Consider the following 18,986-nt stretch of genomic DNA (forward strand, 5'->3'; position numbering starts at 1 on the left):
CAATTAGCACAAAATAAATCATACAGACCCAAGGTACAGTTGTTACATACGCACGCGCTCTGGGTCCAGATACCGGCATCAGCAATAGAAACCTCCGTCAACAGCACAGCAAGAAGATTCTCGACTGGGGTCAGAGAGCGCACATATATACTCTTACAGGGCTAGGCAATACAATAGAACAGATTGGCATGATTCCATTGGTTCTTCTTAAAGGTGCTTCTGTTACAAGATAGTTCATAGGTCAATTCGAATGGACACAAAAAGCCTCCAACAACCCTTTGTGTCCTTTTTCCCACTGCATGCTAATCTAAGCTGATAACATTACAGAGTACATTTTAATGTTTTAACTCTCTGTAGTCCATAGTTTGCAGACACATGTTGCAATCTTCTCACCGATGATACTGGAAATCTGTTGAGACACAGTGGATCAGTACAACACCAAACACGGTCTGCTTACCATGTACTAAACCTTAGATATCAAATAACCTTTATTACACAACATTAATAATTACTGAATAAACCTTGAATATTACACTTTAATGGTAGGGAACCTTTTATGTAAGTGTGCAGTGTGTAAGTATTGGGGAATTAAGAAAAGACGCTAATTAACGCTGTGCGACTACGTGTTTGTGGAGTACACCATGGTACGTGTTTTGCAGGGATAATCATTTTATATGTTTTGGTGACTGTCTGTATTTATATAGTGAGGACTTTTAACTTCTTTCCATTGCGTGGGAATCGCACGACGCTAAATAATAGCATCGCCGTATGTACTTATAATGGCGAGTTTCACTAAAATGGCGCTGGGCGGCCAGTCGCAAAATGGCGTCTCATTGCCATTCGCAAAATGGCATCGCCCCGATCTAATTTTAAACCGATCCTGTCTCAGCCAATTATCCGGCTTCGACACTATAAATCAGGATATTATAGTCCCGGCCTTTCAGTCACCAGACCTCTCGGCTGCTGATGCCTCAATGGATGTGGTCCGTGCTCTCAGGATTTCTGTGGACCGTACCAGTTCCCTTCGGAAATCAGACTCCTTGTTTGTGCTCTGTGGATTTCACAAAAAAGGATGGCCAGCCAATAAACGAACATTGGCCAAATGGCTTCGTATGACTTTCTCAGAGGCTTACACACAGGCAGGCCTGCCTTTTCCGGCTTCTGTTACTACTCATTCTACTCGGTTTGTGGACCCCTCGTGAACGGCTCGCCTTCGCTGTTCAGTTTTGTAAGGCAGCCACGTGGTCTTCCATTCAGACCTTTCCAAGGTTCTATGCATTTGATAACGTAGCCTCTCAGGATGCTTAATTTGGGCACTGGATTCTCATCTCAGTGCAGGAGCTTCCCCACCATTAAAAGGACTGCTTTGGGACATCTCCAAGGTCTCCCTGTGGAGCCTATGGACCCTGAAGAAGAAAATGAGAGTTATGGTAAAACTTACCTTTGTTAACTCTTTCTTTGAAGTCCATAGGGTCCATAGGGCACCTGCCCTGACACACCTGGCTTCATATGGGCTATATTTCTGGTCACCGGTTTCCTGTCTCCTTCTCTGTGAGAGTGTGATTCTTGTGTGTACCAGTCTTCCTTCTCTCTCTTATCCTCCTCCTTCCTTTGGCTATTTACCAACTGAGGTGCCTCTGGCTCGTGGGCGGGGTATAGGGAGGATGGACCAATGCATCCTGGGAGCAAAAGCTTTAACTGCGTGGTGCCCAGGATCCAGATTCAACCTACACCCCAGGGTCTCCCTGTGGACCCTATGGACTTCGAAGAAAAAGAGTTAACAAAGGTAAGTTCTTACTATAACTCTCATTTTTTAACATACCTGTACAGGTTGGGAATTACTTTTCTAGTGAAGTGGAATCTAGATGGGATTTGGTAGTAAGGACACTGGACCTAACTGTCTAAAAACCACTACATATATGGCCGATATTGGGGACACATCTTAACATCTATGCTGGTATGGCGTCAGGTGGAGTGTATATGACTCTGCTTGTACACTCCACCTACTGACTGCCTATTGAGTATTACCTTACAGTTACTGGTAATACTTCCCAGCAAAGCCATACCACCAGTTCCCCTGCGATCTCGCGTTACCTCGCCTGATCCCGGAAGCGCCGCAACCTCTGTGTCAGCAGAGTGTGTGTAACTTGGCACATAGTCTCACTGCCTTTGCACCAGACCTAGTCTCCCCACCGCCCGGCGGGCAGAGCGCCCGGCCGCGGCGGTAGACGGCCGATGACCACGTGATCGTGGTACCCGGCAGTTTTGCCGCTTCTGGTGATTCAACAAGGACCTTACATTACAGTGAGTGTGTAACTGGACACATACTCCAGCAGAGGCAGAAGGCCCGGAGCAATAGGACAACGAAAGGGCTCGCTATAAGAGGACAATCATCAGCTTGAAGAAGGGTAAGTTGACGGACCGGAGGGCACGGGATGCCACCCCTCCAGAGCGCAACACCACAGGACATTCCCAGAGAGATATATATATATATATATATATATATATATGCACCCTACTTGACTCATATCTTTTATTTGTTATGTTATGTTTTTTTTAGCAGCATTTTGACAGTAACCTACAGAACCTATTTTCCAGTGGGAGCATTGTGACTACACAGCTTAGGTCTATTACTCTGAATAAACACATATTTACCTAACCTCCCAGCCTAGTTCTATTACTCTTCATAAACACGTTTACCTGACCGTATATGGTGCAAGTACCACTTAATCCTAATAAGTGATTAAACTAGTCATTTCTATTGTCATTTAGTGGTTATTTACATAATTAACCCTTGCAGACACTATATAAGCGCAGGCGCATTATTCATGTTGTTATTGCCAAACACGTGCCCGCAGCTAACCATACCTTTAACAGAAGTAGACGCCTGTTCAATCACTATATATCATTCATACATAGCATATCTTTATCTTAATCAGAGTGTACAGTTAGTTAAATTGTTTTCTTCCAATAGTTTTTGAAGCTTTGAATAACTTATTGTCTTGTTAAGCAGCAATAAATTCTGAATATGCTGAAGGCCAGGAAAATATATATATGATATATAAGGATGGAGGGGGAGGTGATACTCCTAAATCAAGAGAGCAAGTATGGGAGCAAGTCCCCTTGCCACAGCAATGGGAGGCAGATATCAAAAACGGTATGCAGTCATTATGCCGACATTCAGAATGTCAACATGGACAAAATGGCAATAGTCAAAATGTCAACATTCGCAATGACATGAGACATTCACAAGACATAATTTTGACATAATGTCGACTATGTGAATGACAGTGAATGTTAGGATTAGGCTGTGGGTAGGGTTAAAGTTAGACTGTGGGTAAGGTTAGGCTGTGGGTAGGGTTAGAGTTAGACTATGGGTAGGGTTAGGCTGTGGGTAGGGCTAGGATATGGGAAGGGTTAAGACTACAATAGCCTGAAATGCTATGTTGACATCACTCTTGTCTGCATTATGTCAATACCATGGGCACTGGGGTTGGGTTTCAAATAAATGGGGAAGTCCCAGCATTGACGTTCATGTGTATGTGACAGGCAGCCTGCTGTCTGTTACTACTGAGCTTTCCATCCCATTAAGAACTTCAGCTAAACTAAAGCCTTGTACACACTAGGTCGACTTGAACGCCGACTGGCTGTCGCGCCAACCGAGCGGCCAATTCAGGTAAGTATACACTCTTACCGAATGGCCTCACAACATGTCTATCCGACATCACAGCTGGGCAGACATTAAAATTTGCTCACCCAGCTGTGATGTCAGTCCCTGTAGCAAGTGTAAGGGCAGTCGGCGGACTACCTGTACAACACCGCCAGATGCGCTGATATATCTGTAGATACAGTGCATCCGGAAAGTATTCACAGCGCTTCACTTTTTCCACATTTTGTTATGTTACAGCCTTATTCCAAAATTGAATAAAATATTTTTTGTCCTCAAAATTCTACACACAATACCCCATAATGACAACGTGTAAAAAGGTTTTTTGAGATTTTTGCAAATATAATTAAAAAAAAAAAAGAAATCACATGTAAAGAAGTATTGACAGCCTTTGCCATGAAGCTCAAAAGTGAGCTCAGGTGCATCCTGTTTCCACTGATCATCCTTGAGATGTTCCTACAGCTTATATGGAGTCCACCTGTGGTAATTTCAGTTGATTGGACATGATTTTGAAAGGCATACACCTGTCTATATAAGGTCCCACACTTGACAGTGCATGTCAGAGCAGAAACCAAGCATGAAGTCCAAGGAATTGTCTGTAGACCTCCGAGACAGGATTGTCTCGAGGCACAAATCTGGGGAAGCGTACAGAAAAATATCTGCTGCTTTGAAAGTCCAAATGAGCACAGTGGCCTCCATCATCTGTAAATGGAAGAAGTTGGGAACCACCAGGACTCTTCCTAGAGTTGGCCGGTTGTCTAAACTGAGCGATTGGGGGAGAAGGGCCCTAGTCAGGCAGGTGACCAAGAACCCGATGGTCACTCTATCAGAGCTACAGCATTCCTCTGTGGAAAGAGGAGAACCTTCCAGAAGGACAACCATCTCTGCAGCAATCCACCAATTAGCCCTGTATGGTAGAGTGGCCACACGGAAGCCACTCCTTAGTAAAAAAATAACATGGCAACCCGCCTGGATTTTGCCAAAATGCACCTGAAGGACTCTCAGACCATGAGAAACAAAATTCTCTGGTCTGATGAGACACAGATTGAACTCTTTGGCGTGAATGCCAGGTGTTATGTTTGGAGGAAACCAGGCACCGCTCATCACCAGGCCAATACCATCCCCAGTTCCTGCCGCTGTGGGGATATTTTTCAGCGGCAGGAACTGGGAGACGACTAATCAGGATAGAGATGAATATAGATGAATGCAGCAATGTACAGAGACATCCTGGATGAAAACCTGCTCCAGTGCGCTCTTGACCTCGGACTGGGGCGACGGTTCATCTTTCAGCAGGACAACGACCCTTAGCACACAGCCAAGAGTGGCTTCAGGACAACTCTGTGAATGTCCTTGAGTGGCCCAGCCAGAACCCAGACTTGAATCCGATTGAACGTCTCTGGAGAGATCCGAAAATGGCTGTGCACCGACGGTTCCCATCCAACCTGATGGAGCTTGAGAGGTGCTACAAAGAGGAATTGGCGAAACTGCCCAAAGATAGGTGTGCCAAGCTTATGGTGTCATATTCAAAAAGACTTGAGGCTGTAATTAAGTATTGAGCAAAGGCTGTGAATACTTATGTACATGTGATTTCTTAGTTTTTTTTTCTTTAATTAAATTTGCAAAAATCTCAAAAAACCTTTTACACGTTGTGGTTATGGGGTATTGTGTGTAGAATTTTGAGGACAAAAATAATTTTATTCCATTTTGGAATAAGGCTGTAACATAACAATGTAACAGTATATAAATATAGTAGTTTTTTACATTACAACAGTGTAAATAGCACACATTTATTAATCTCATTGATCTGTAAATAGTTATATTTTGACATTTCAAAATTAATAGGCATTTATATTGTTATTGTTGCACAATAATAACCCAGTGTGTATTACTATGATAAAGGAATCATGGTAATTTGTATGTATTTTATTATAATTCAAATTAGTATAATGTTGATTAATCCATTTGGATCAATCTGGTTTGCCTTAATGGTATCCGGTCTTTAGGTCTACATTGTCTAGACAGACAGTGTTTAGGTAGACAATGGCAGATAGACAGGCAATAGGTCGACAGGAACTGAAGGTCGACTGTGTCTGAAGGTCGACTGGTAACAAGGTCGACTGGTAACAAGGTCGACAGGGTCAGAAGTTCGACACACATATAGTCGACATGTAAATGGTTGACACTCATGTAGTCAACATGCGAATGGACACCACATGTCGACACGCAAACGGTTGACACGTGTCGGCACATGGTCGACATGCGAATGGGCGACACATACCGTCACTCAGATAGTCGACATGCAAATGTTCGACACATGGCAACACTCATATAGTGGACATGCAAATGTCCAACATAGGTCGACACTCATATAGTCGACATGAAAATGGTCGACACATGTTTTTGTTTGGGGGTTTTTGCCCTAATCTTTATTCCTAACCCTCCTATTGGTGCCTAACCGTAAGTGCCTAACCCAAACCGTCGGGGTAAGTGCCTAACCCTGACACTTATCCAAAAAAAAGTGTCGACTATTTGACTATGTAAGTGTCGACCTACTGCCTGTCGACCTTCATACCTGTCGACCTTGTTACTAGTCGACCCATCGGAGTAAGTGACTAACCCTAAAGAAAAAATGTGTTGACTATATGAGTGTTGACCTAGTGCCTGTCGACCTTCATACCTGTCGACCTTGTTACCAGTCGACCTTCCGCCTGTCGCACTTCATAACTGTCGACCTTGTTACCAGTCGACCTTTAGTGTGTTGACCTTCTTCTGACCCAGTCGACCTTTAGTGTGTCGACCTTTTGACCCTGTCGACCTATTGCATGTCGACCTTCTCACCAGTCGACCTTTAGTGTGTCGACCTTCAGACCCTGTCGACCTTCAGTCCCTGTCTATCTCCCCTTGTCTACCTAATCACTGTCTATCTAGAAATTGTAGACCCATTGAACCATACCCTGCCTTGATATATCAGCTATAGATTTCTTGTATAGCTTAAATGTAGATATCAAGGAAAAAATAGAAATGGTGCACAATTACAATCCAGTAAGAACAAATAAATAAAATAATAAATTAATTAATTAATTGACTCTTCAGAGCTGCTACAGTTGGAGGGAACTGCAACCCACCAAAAAGTATGAATGGAAAGAAAAAGCTGCTGCCGAAAATATTCGGGTCTCAACCTGAGAGGGCTAGCGCAGTCTGAGTGGACGAAGACTCAGACCGCGAGCGGGTGGTTGTACTCTCAATCAGGGAGACTGTGGGATGCAGCTGCTAGCCGGCAAGTAGTTAGAACGTTTCTCTCAATCCAGATGAGGTACAAAAAAGCAGGCCTAGTTCAAAGAACCACCCGCTCGCGGTCTGAGCCTTCCTCCACTCAGACTGCGCTAGCCCTCTCAGGTTGAGACCCGAATATTTTCGGCAGCAGCTGCATCCACTTCCCCGGACGAGTATACCCGACTCATCCCACCGGCTGAACTTGTCTAGCGGCGGCTTCTGCACAGACGGCGCATCAACCTGGGATTGCATATGGTTACACGGCCGCAGACAGCCAAGCCGCTCACATTACACGCTACTGGATTTCTCTCACCAGTTATTGCTTGAGGAACAAGTGAGCCGTTAGATACAGGTACTATACATCACGGCTCCAATAATATATGTGATAATTAGCTGACTTGGAGAAACCACATACCAGCATATCATTTGAAGAAAATATACCCATTGGGATCATAACTTAGTGGAAATTCTCCTCGATATCACTATTATTGTGTATATACCATTTTATGGAATACATTTGCTACTTTTCAAAGTGTTTTTATATTTACATTTTATAAGATACAGTGTATTGATATTTGTGCACATGCTTCAATGCTTCATTTATTATTATAATTGATATTAAATTGCATATTGTCTCTACTAGCGCTACAGTATTTTTTCTTTCCCTAAATGTAGATATATCTAAATAGCTCAGTTGTACTGTACATTTATGAGACTCATCTGACAATTGATGGCAGATATATATATATATATATATATATATGTGTATTGTGTATGTATGTGTATATATATATATATATATATATATACATAGATATGTATATATATAATATACATATTAAGCTTATCTAATTGATTCATGGGTGCACTATTTCTTCGTGTGAGATAACGATCCAGAGCAAGCTATTGCCCCTTATAAGTAATGAAAATGTTTGTATTATAAGTTTTAAAAAGTATATCACATCTCCAGGATCACTGAAAACACACATTAAGGGGTAAATTTACTAAAGTAAATTAGAAGTGAGTTTTAAAAGTATTGTTGACCATAGCAACCAATCAGATTCTAGCTATTATCTTCTAGAAGGTGCTAGTTAAATGTTAAGTAGAATCTGATTGGTTGCTATGGGCAACATCACTTTTAAAACTCACTTCTAAAAACTCTCACTTTAGTAAATTTACCCCAAATAATTAAATTGTATTGTGTGATCCAGATATCCATGAAGTAAATATATTGTATGGCATTCACTGGGGTGGTCAAAGTATTGTATGGTGGTCATTGGGTTCTCAATGTACTGTATTGCGGTCAATGGGATGCTGACTGTACTGCTTGGCAGTCATGTGGTTGCTCTCGGTATTGGTATGTGGTGGTCACCTAGATGCTCTATGTATTGCATTGTTGCTAGGGCTACGCAGACCAGTGTTTTAGTTACTTCTTGAGTGAGGACGGGACATATTTTGGCAATGAAACAAAGGAGAAGGTGATGGGACTGAGTAAGGTACTGGATGTTGGGAGAGAAGCTGAGGCAGTGGGTGTGGTCCTCAGAGAAAGTGGTCTTGACTTTAGTAGGGAGATGTGGAGGGTGCAGTGGCGTCACAATAGGGGTACGGGCCGCACCCAGGTGTCACCCTCCGGGGGTGACACCAACGTGCAGACTCCCCCTTAGTGACAGGAGCTGGGTGCTGCACTGTATAAGTGCAGCACTTGGCTCCTGACACTGTGAGGGAGCTGGCCGGCACTGCACACAGGGCAGTCCGCACCTCAGTAATAACGGGATAATGGGTGTTCTGCTATAAGACCATGCCCCCTTCCAGTGTGGTCATGACCCCTATTCGGCAGCGCAAACAGCATCCCTCCCTGCACCAGGTGACACTGCGGCTAATGACGCCTCTGGGACGGTGGTAAGGTGATTAGCTCACCTTTTTTTTACATTTATAGTTTTAAGGTGGCATTGACTCATCCTGTTGGATTTGTTTTCTTCCCTAAATTAGCACTCTGACATTCTATAGTAATAACTCCCTAAATGCAGAAGAACTTTGTATATTCAATACTGCACAAGTGTCTAATATCAGCTTATGTTAATGCAGAATATGACTAAGATATAATGCCAGTTGTATCTATTTTCCCCCTTAGTTTAGAGGGATCAAATATTTCTAGTCATACAGATGTGCCCTCATACACTGTGGTTTCAGTCGCACCAAAAAGCCTATCCCGGAGCTGGGATTTGCATAAATAAAGTATCTGGAAGCAACAAAACTACTTTGCTAGATTGTAGCATTCCCGCTAGGCTGTTTCAGCGGGGCACCGCGCCCTGCCCTATTTCTGAAGGGCAGAAAGCACCCTGCCCTCCAGTGCGGCGCCCCGCTGAGACAGCCTGCGGGTTCTGCCTCCACCTGCGAGTGGTCAAAATAGCGGCGCGGCGGTCACCGCTGGTGAATGGATGCCGGATCCATTCACAGTGACTGCAGCGCTTGGGGGCTGCCCGGCATGTCCGTAAGTGCCGGGCACACCCCCAGGAGTGACAAAAAGGGGCGCTTCATAAAGACACGCCTCCTTTTATTTGGCCATGCCCCTTTTCAGCCACGCGCAGAAGTGCCCTATCTCTAGGTCCGGCGCCCTGCCTGCTGCCGGACCTAGAGTGAACACTAAGATTTCACTGATCAATTTTATCTGCAACATTTGTACATCTGTGTGCGAATTAGTTTGAATCTGTATATGAGGTGCTACAATGCAGCAGCTGGGGTTTTTTCTCTTACCAAGTTCGGCTGTGCTTTATCTGTGACTTTGTACATGTTAAAAACTCATTCCTGCGCAGTTAAATTTGCAACCCAGCGTCTCTGGTACACTGTGGGGCATATACAATTGGGACTCAAGTTTTCTCCACAAAAAAATCATGTGGACTGAGCGCCCAATTGTGGAATACCACAGGTCTGCGCACTCCTGATGCCTGCGGTATTCAATTTGAAAAAATTGACACACACAGGCACATAACAAAAAATAAGCAACTGAACATAAAAGGTTCCAGCACTCCTCGTGCTTAGCAGTCAGCAGTGGCTTGCAGCCACAATTGGCCATGCTCTCCCAGCATAGCCCTTGGTCCTTGGCACAACAACACTAAGGCCTACTAAAATGTCCGCTAGTCAGCATCAGTGCCAAGAGCATCAGGTGTATGAGAGTTTTAAACCCTTCCTATGCTGCTGACTTCCTGCTGGCTCTGGCCGACCTGGAATTCCAGGAGTTCCATATCTCCACTTTGAGCTGTGCAGCCCAGAAAACCCGGAGTTCCAAACTTCTACTGCAGCTGCAGAATGTACTGGTCTTGTTTTCCTCTTCCTGATTGTTGGCAATTCTGGTGAGAGACAACCAATCTCACCACACCACTTACCGGTCCGGTGGTCTCCTCGGGGAGCTCCATGTTTGCGCTGGTGGGGGACCAGGGGGCTGCTGGGAGGTGACTGCTGGCAGATGTAGTTCTCCCTGCAAGCGCCTCTGGGGGTGCTTAGACAAACATGGGTGTCACACTTACACAGACACTCACACACAGGGCCTGATTGAGCATGGATCGCTATTGCGATAGTTCACGCAGACGGCTGATTGTTGCATACTGCGTCTGCATCGCAGAGCACGTGCACGAGTTAGCATTGTGATCGATCTGCCTACACCTACGCAGATACAAAGCAATCGCAGATAGACGGAAGGGACGTCAGTGTTTGGGGGTGGTGACAAGGGGGTGGTCGGATGAAACAGATGCGTCTGTCCATTTGAATGCCGTTGCATGGGCGTGCATAAATTAGCTATTGTGACGGCATACGCAGCTTGCGTGCATACTCACTGCGTGCGACAAGGTTAGCAATTTCTGCGTAAGGACAGGCCGGTAGTTGGCGTCTCTATGTTGACTTTGGGTGTCTCTATAATAGCATTGCAATTGCAGTCATTAGCATATTTTTGCAGCATACCTGTGTGTGTAATCGCAGCTGCGATCGCAATAGCGATCTGTAGTGAATCAGGCCCACGGTCACACACATATTACACTCGCACAACATACTTACTCACACGCTGCTGCAGGAGACCAGGTCCTGATACTGGAGGGAGAAGACAGCTCTTCGGAAGTTGAGTATTTACTGACTAATTGAGCGAATTGGAAACTTCCAATTACTTAACCACTTAACTGGCTTATATTGTTTCAAAAACCGCTCAGAAAATGTCAGGATTTTTATCAATAAATTAGGTCAAGAACATCTTTTTAAAATTTATCCAACACGATTTTATAAAAAAAATTGTAAACACTGTAGACCATAAAAATAGGAATTTTTATTGCATACTGTAGTGATGGCCATTGACAGCTGTACCATCGATGGCCGATGGGTTCAACCGTCAATAGAAACTATTGATTGTTTGAGACCACAGCTACCTATGTTTCCTCGGTTGGGGGGCTGCCATCTTTGGTGCAGCAACGGTGCCCGTCAGCGTTGGCAAAACCACTTGTCATTGACTATTGATGATATGCAAAATCCCTAGTATACTGCATAGTGGGCCTAATTCAGCCACTGCTGAACGCAGATTCCTGATAATCGGGAATCTGCGGGTCTGCAAGCCTGCACATAAACTGGCATATGCACTACTGAGATCTCCACGTTAAGAGCTTCCCTGACTAAGTTGTGGCTTGGGAAACTGACATTACTTGTGTTCAAGTGTGAACTTGAATTGTATCGTACTTTCCAACAAATTGTGATATACCCCTGATGAAGTCCTTATAAGGACGAAACACGTTGGGTCACATGGTTGGTTAAATTCCTCTCAAATCCTTGTTGTTAAGCATTCACCATACGGTGAAAAGGGAGAATATCAGATGTAAGCTGATTACCTACTGTAAGTCTTAACACATTTATATGTACAAATAAATATTTTTTATTGCTATTAATGTTGGTCTCTGGGCCCTTTCTGTGTCTGGGTGAACCTTTTGGTGTGAGGGTGTATTTTAGTACAACCCAAAGGAAGGAATAGCCCCTTGAAGAACCGTCCCACTGGTGTTCTTCTTCCTCTTGAGGAGAAAAATTACCTTCAAAGAAGGAACTACAACATTTATCGGATAACCATCAGAATCTGCAAGCAGCTCGATGTTTCTCCACTGCGCATGCGCCGCATCCGGCGTGCGTACCGAGCGACTGTAGTTCAGTCGCTACGGGACTCGCTACAAGACGGGGTGGCTGTCGATGGTGAGTGACAGCTCGCCCCGTTTTGTAGGCGGGTAGGGGGGGTGGCTGCACAAACGCAGGCGTTCCCTTAGGAATGACTGCCGTTTGTGGGAGTACCTACTGACATCACTACTGATGTCAGTAGTGGACTTCCTGCTCTGTTGGCGCAGGAAGTCCACTCGGCCTTACGAAGACTAGAGCCTTACACAGGGTCTTGTCATAAGGCCAATGGTCACGATAATCGCGACGGTCTCCAGGCCGCTCGCAGAAGCTGTGGGAGATCTCCAACAGCTTTGCGAGTGGCAGCAGAAAAAAAATAAAAACGCCCACAGACCCTGCGAGCTCCCAGCGGCAGCGAGCGGGTCTGAATCAGGGCCTTATGGCCTGATTCAGAGCTGCTCGTAAGCGGCCGCTCGTTCGCTCTGAGCGAAGTTCGCACATCTGCGCATGCGTATGGGTTTTAGTACGCATGCGCGAACCAGTCAGTGCGGTCGAAAATCGTGTGCTCGCATAATAGCGAATGCCTGATAATTTGAGTGACAGAATGAGGCGTTTGTGGGTGGTAACAGGGGAAGGTGCTTGAAAATGGGGAGTGGATTTCCAAACGCAGGCGTGCCAAAAGGTCAAAACGGGCGTTTTAAGGGTGTGCATAATTAACAAAGCAGCATCATCGACCACGTCAGTTGGGTGTCTTTTAGCCAGAACTGCTCGCATGATTGCGGTAGGAAAATGCAACCACAAGAATAGCGAGCAGTTCATACGCCTTTCGATGTACTCGATTAATCAAATAAATAGCGGAGATGACGTATGATGCGAGCGGCCAGGGGGCGTTTTTTACAAAATAACGACGGCATGTTTTGTACGCTCGTTCAGACATAGAGGTGTCAACAGACCGCAAAGAGGGAACGGTCAATTTAAATAGCCAGCCCCTTTTTCTGAACGAGCGAGCGCAAATAGTGTCCGGCTCTGAATCAGGCCCTTAGTTCTATCTTTTATTACACATTGGGGTATATGTGGTATTGTCCATGTTAATCTACCTCAAATTAATAATTGTGAGAAGCCCTGAGACACCCACTTTAAGTGCCTGTGCACACTGCAACCGATGGTTCTGAGCACGCCACTATTGGCACATCATTGCGTGCACATCGATATGGCAGGTGCAGTGTCTCCTTTTGAACTCTGGGCCTGATTCAGAGCCGCTCGTAAGCGGCCGCTCGTTTGCTCCGAGTGTAGTTCGCACAACTGCGCATGCGTACGGGTTTTAGTACGCATGCGCGAACCAGTCAGTGTGGTCGAAAATCGTGTGCACGCAAAATAGCGAATGCCTACTATTTTGAGTGACAGGATGAGGCGTATGTCGGTGGTAACAGGGGAAGGTGCTTGAAAACGGGGAGTGGAGATCAGAACGTAGGCGTGCCTAAAGGTCAAAACGGGCGTTTTACGGGTGTGCATAATTAACAAAGCAGCGTCATCGACCACGTCACTTGGGTGTCTTATAGCCAGACCTGCTCGCATGATTGCGGTAGGAAAATGCAACCACAAGAATAGCGAGCAGTTAATTCGCCTTTCGATGTACTCAATTAATCTATTAAATAGCGGAGATGACGTATGATGCGAGCGGCCAGGGGGCGTTTTTTCAAAATTCCGACCGCATGTTTTGTTTGCTCGTTCAGACATGGAGGCGTCAACAGACCGCAAAGAGCGAACGGTCAATTTAAATAGCCTGCCCCTTTTTATGAACGATCGAGCGCAAATAGCGTCTGGCTCTGAATCAGGCCCCCTGTCTCAGCATGGCCTCTGTGCCTATGGATCCGCGTCTGAGAATGCAGCCGCTTTCACTGACACGCCCACGACCCTTCCATAACACGCCCATGAGACGCCCTATTTTTCACTTTAGGCCACCCCCCAGTCACAGCCCAGGTATGCCCATGGTCCTGTCTCGCCATTTCTAATGCCAGCGATCCTATATGCAACAGCACATTTGTGCGTACACACAGGGTAACGCATGTGCACATAGGGGTTTTCAGATTATTTTACACATGTCCAGTAGCAAATAATCATATTAACATCAGCATTGTGTGCACCACAGAGTCAGGTTTACAGTCTATCACTTTAGCACTTGTTTCTGTCATTATGCAAATTTTGATTTTTGCTTGCACCACTCCGAGGACCTCTGACACCTCCCAACTAGATGACCTTCTTGTCTGCTTGCTTGGTACATAAAAAAATGTGGGGGTGCAGATAAATGCGCTGGCACAAATGGAAACTTGTGTTTAAAGGGCAGTGTGGCCTTTCAGTCTAGCATTTAAAAATACATAGCAGGAGAGAAGCGTCATAATGGTGAATGATAACAGCTGGATCTTGTTGACAACTTCTCAGGAATTAGGTTGCTATTGTGGTATTGGGTACAGAGAGGTCTAAGCTGAATCTGTGTATTACCACTTGGAATCTTGTAGTTGCTATATGAAAATGAACAACCATGGTCTAACACCATCCACCTGTTCAAACAATTGCTTGAACCAGACTGGCATTGTATATATTTACTGGTATCTCCGGTACAAAGAGGAAACACAAGATCATTTAAGCCTCATAAAGCTCTACAAGTTCGGGTCAATGAGATCCCACAGCACTACCTACAGCTCCACTGGCAATTGTTGCTCATTTATCCACTTAAGGCAAATTAAACACTTCTGATAGTGCCATTGCCGTTATATTTACTTCGCCAAACACGACAGAGGAAGTCAAACACAAATAATATACCTATATTATTTGTGTTTTTGACTTCCTCTGTCGTGTTTGGGGAAGGTTATTTAACGGCAATGGCACTAGCAGAAGAAAGAGGAGAATTTCATGACATTTTAGGCCATGTAACGTATTCCAGCCTTATTTTCTCTTACTAAGCAAATATTAAAAATAGGTTTAGCCAGATGTGAACTGTTCCATCGGGAATTAATTACTAGCTGTCATTGAATTGTGAACTTCATCGAATGACTTAATTCATCTATACCGAAAACATATTGTTATTACAGGTACCATTATAAAATATTCTGTAGACGCTTTATTATATACTTTTGGAGCAATCTTGCTCTGCAATAGTGGCACTAGTAACTACTGCTAAAGACGTTGTGCAATCTACTTATCAAACCTGTCATCAGGATTTACTGTGCTGTTTCTTGCTCTGTTTTCTTATTCTATTTATAATATTCTACAATACTTATTCACTATGGTAAAATCCATTTTCCTCAACACCTCCTCAGGGCTCGCTTGGAAGCATTCTCAGATCCTACTCTCAAGCTGCAGCCACCACTTCAGGAGATCATTGATTGGCTAGGGCAAAAGGATGAAGAGTTGTCATCTCAGCTACCCCTGCGAGGTGACCTCTCCATGGTTCAACAAGCCAAGGATAAACATCTGGTGAGTCATTATATACAACCTTAGTCCTAATAAAGATGCCATACCTGTATGGGCTACTTGAGTAGGATAAGAACATGACTAAACAATGTACAGAGACAATGGGGCCTATTCATCATTACTAAACTTTCCCTGGAGGTAATTAGGTTTAGAACTCGCATGGAGTTCTACCTAATTACCAGAGGAATTCATCATTCCTCCTCCCTATAACTATCTATTCCGAAAAGCTGTCATTTTGTGATGACAGCTTTTCAGGAAATAGATAGTTATCCCTGTCTACTCTAACTTACCGCAGCTGGAAACAGTGCTGCGCATGAGCTGTTAAATTCGTTAACCCAGCGCATGCGCAGCACTGCCTACACATACGGTAAGTTTGTGTCCCCCCCCTCCCCGCGCTCACCTCCCCCCCCATCCCGCACTTACCTGTCCGCGCAGCAGCGTCCGGCTCCGTCCTGTTGGTCTGTCACATGGTCTCCCAGCAGACCACAATACAATACAATCTTTATTGTGTTCTGCTGGGAGAACACAGTGTCCGACCAGCCTCCGGAGCCAGAGGACGCACCAGGCTGCCGGAGGAAGATGCCGGGGGACCTGTCCAGCTGGAAGCAGGTAAGTGTTACCTGCTAATGCTATTCGCCACCTCACAGTGGCGGATAGTACCTCCATCAAATTCCGAAAATACATAATTTTTCGGAATTTGATGAATACCATAATTTCCACATCCCTATACTAATGTATGGGGAGTGTGGAAATTAACGCAGGGGTACTTAGCAAGGAGATATCAGTGATATCTCCTGTGCTAAGTGGCTTCATGAATACTAAAGTAATGTTATTTAAGGAAATTGTCCTTAAAAACGTTAATTTAGTGTTGATGAATAGGTCCCAATGCCATTAAATGACCACATTGTGGCTATAGCTTAGAAGTGTTTTTTTTATTAAATCTGACACTTATGACATGTGGGAAAATATTGAAGAAACATTTCACAGACATAAGTGATGTTCTCTAAAAAATAAATTGAACTCTAACATCTAAAAACAAGACTGGTGTTTACTGTCGGTATTTGTAATCAGAGTAAGGGGGAGATGTATCAAGCCTCCTAAAGAGTGGTGAAGTTGCGCATAGTAACCAATCAGCTTCGAGCTAATAAATATCAAGTAAACGCTATAAATGATAGAAATAAGCTGATTGGTTGCTATTGGCACCTCCTCCACTTGTCTACTGCTCCACTCTTTAGTAGGATTGATACATCTCTCCCTGAATTCCTGAAGAAAAATGTTATAGTTTTCTCTACATTGCAGTAGCAGAATTTACACCCCATCACCCTATCTTAGCGCCCCTCTCTTTTGTTGTTTCTTTGAGTTGTGCCGCTGCACCATTGTGTACCAAAGTAAATGCACATTTCTTCCTTTCATTACAATTAATTTAATGTAGGGGAATTGGGATGAAGGAAATATAACTATATATACTTTAATCAGACAACGCACCTTTACAGTATATTATACGAAAGCTGCAATGGAGCACCTGTTACGCAGTTCATCATTTGCATTATTCTCAGTTAGGTCAAAGGAGATCTAAGCTACAGTATTTTGCTACAACAAATATGATATGTAGAAAGAAAATGAAGTATCGGTGCTCCCAATGAGTAAATACATGACGTATAAGCATCGGTAGCCACAAATAAACTCCTTCACACCCACATAACGATGAATACAGGAGTGGATTTTTGGCAAGCGACAATAATATTTTCCATTCATTTAATTCACAATTATTGCAATAAAAGATTTGGTTAGTACAAGTGCACTTAGATTTTTGTTGTCCAACATAAGTTTGCAGAGCAATATGACAGTGTTTCCGAAGGAGCACAGACAGGGGAAACATTTAGGCATTTCTCATTTATGGGGGAAATCAATTAGCTGCTATAAGCTGCTTTTTCATGAAAAACGGCGTAACATGCAAATTTGTATTTATCATGCTATCCTATTAGCCCCGATTTTCACGGGTGCAAATACTCTATAGCATAAAATCGCGAAAAAGTTTTCACCACCGCCTGTGCAGGAGAAATGTTGGCGAAAAATCTCTATTTCAAGATAAAAATGTCGGGACTTGGTTCAGAACCAGTGGGTCACCCTCCTTACTGACTAATAAGGCAAAAATACATTTTTATTAGTTTCATTTGGTCAATAATGATATATCATTTTTAGGGTGAAAATGCAGGAAAATGGGTTAATTGATGTGGGGCGGGAATATATGGGGTGCTGTATGAGTGGGACATGTATATTGGGGTGCTGTATGAGTGGGACATGTATATTGGGGTGCTGTATGAGTGGGACATATATATTGGGGTGCTGTATGAGTGGGACATGTATATTGGGGTGCTGTATGAGTGGAACATGTATATTGGGGTGCTGTATGAGTAGGACATATATATTGGGGTGCTGTATGAAGGGACAGGTGTTTTTAAAATTACAGGTGGGTGTTACAGGTGTATTTTGAAGGTTTTTTAAAAGTGTCTTTAAATGACACAAATATATATTTATAGGCATTATTATGCACCCCAATTTAAATTTTGCAAATAAAAACAACTTGCTTTTTATCATTTCTTGGCAGTTTCACAAATATGCATAAAACAGAGATTTGGCACAATATAAGAACCCCAAATACTTTTATTAGGGACACTTATACACTTCTATATTGTTATCCTATATCACTTTGCCTTTTCTGGGGTACAGACAGATTCCCCCATTCTCACCTATACTTATCGCAGATAAAAGCAATAAGGACTTTTGTGCGTATGCCGCTTTGCGACTTTTGAGAGTGAATTGCGCGAAAACCGGGTACACACATTGATGTGATAAGCAGAATTCGCACGCGAAGGGGCACTAAAACTTAGAGCATAAGAAATTACTGCATTATTGCGGCTAATTGCCCTTAATATGGAGGAGGCACAATACAGCAGTGTAAAAATGACCGTTCATTTTGCAAATAGAGAGTACAGAAATAAGATAAAAGGGGTGCAAAGGTATTTTCAGGGGTGTTCCTTGCTGGGTGGAAGAGCGTACAGTAATTTCCATGCGGCAAAAGGAATATGATCCTGATAAGCTCAGAAACCTGATCCTGTTTAGGAAAAGTTCTGAACTCCATGCTGGTTACGGAATCACATTTTCAGATGCCCTTCGAGAAATGTAGTAAAATGGTTCACAGTGTTCCATAATAATAGTAGTATTTAAGGAAACAAAGAATAAGTTTATTTGATTGAACAGGTTGGTGTTAATGGGGGAGGATTTATATTAGTTTTTCAGTTTTGCCCAGGTCTTTTCTTAAATTCAGGTCTACTTCCTTGTGATCTAATAATAGTTTTTTTTAATGCCTGAAGATTGTTGACACATTAAATTCCATCAGAGCCACCAACTTATTTAGTTCAATTAGTGGCTGATTCTGAAT

The 18,986-nt window shown here is 43.7% G+C and overlaps 1 protein-coding gene across 3 annotated transcripts in view; it reads left to right on the plus strand.

The window, feature by feature from the left end:
• Positions 1-18,986, plus strand: part of DRP2 (dystrophin related protein 2) — a 129,852-nt gene that overhangs the window by 12,637 nt on the left and 98,229 nt on the right. For all 3 annotated transcript variants that reach the window (XM_088467231.1, XM_088467245.1, XM_088467238.1), the window contains exon 3: positions 15,391-15,547. In XM_088467231.1, the coding sequence (XP_088323357.1) occupies positions 15,391-15,547 (157 nt within the window). The remainder of the gene's footprint in view (positions 1-15,390; positions 15,548-18,986) is intronic.

The sequence above is a fragment of the Taudactylus pleione genome, unplaced genomic scaffold, assembly GCF_031769625.1.
Source record: "Taudactylus pleione unplaced genomic scaffold, aTauple2 ptg000009l, whole genome shotgun sequence".
Classification (NCBI taxonomy): domain Eukaryota; kingdom Metazoa; phylum Chordata; class Amphibia; order Anura; family Myobatrachidae; genus Taudactylus; species Taudactylus pleione.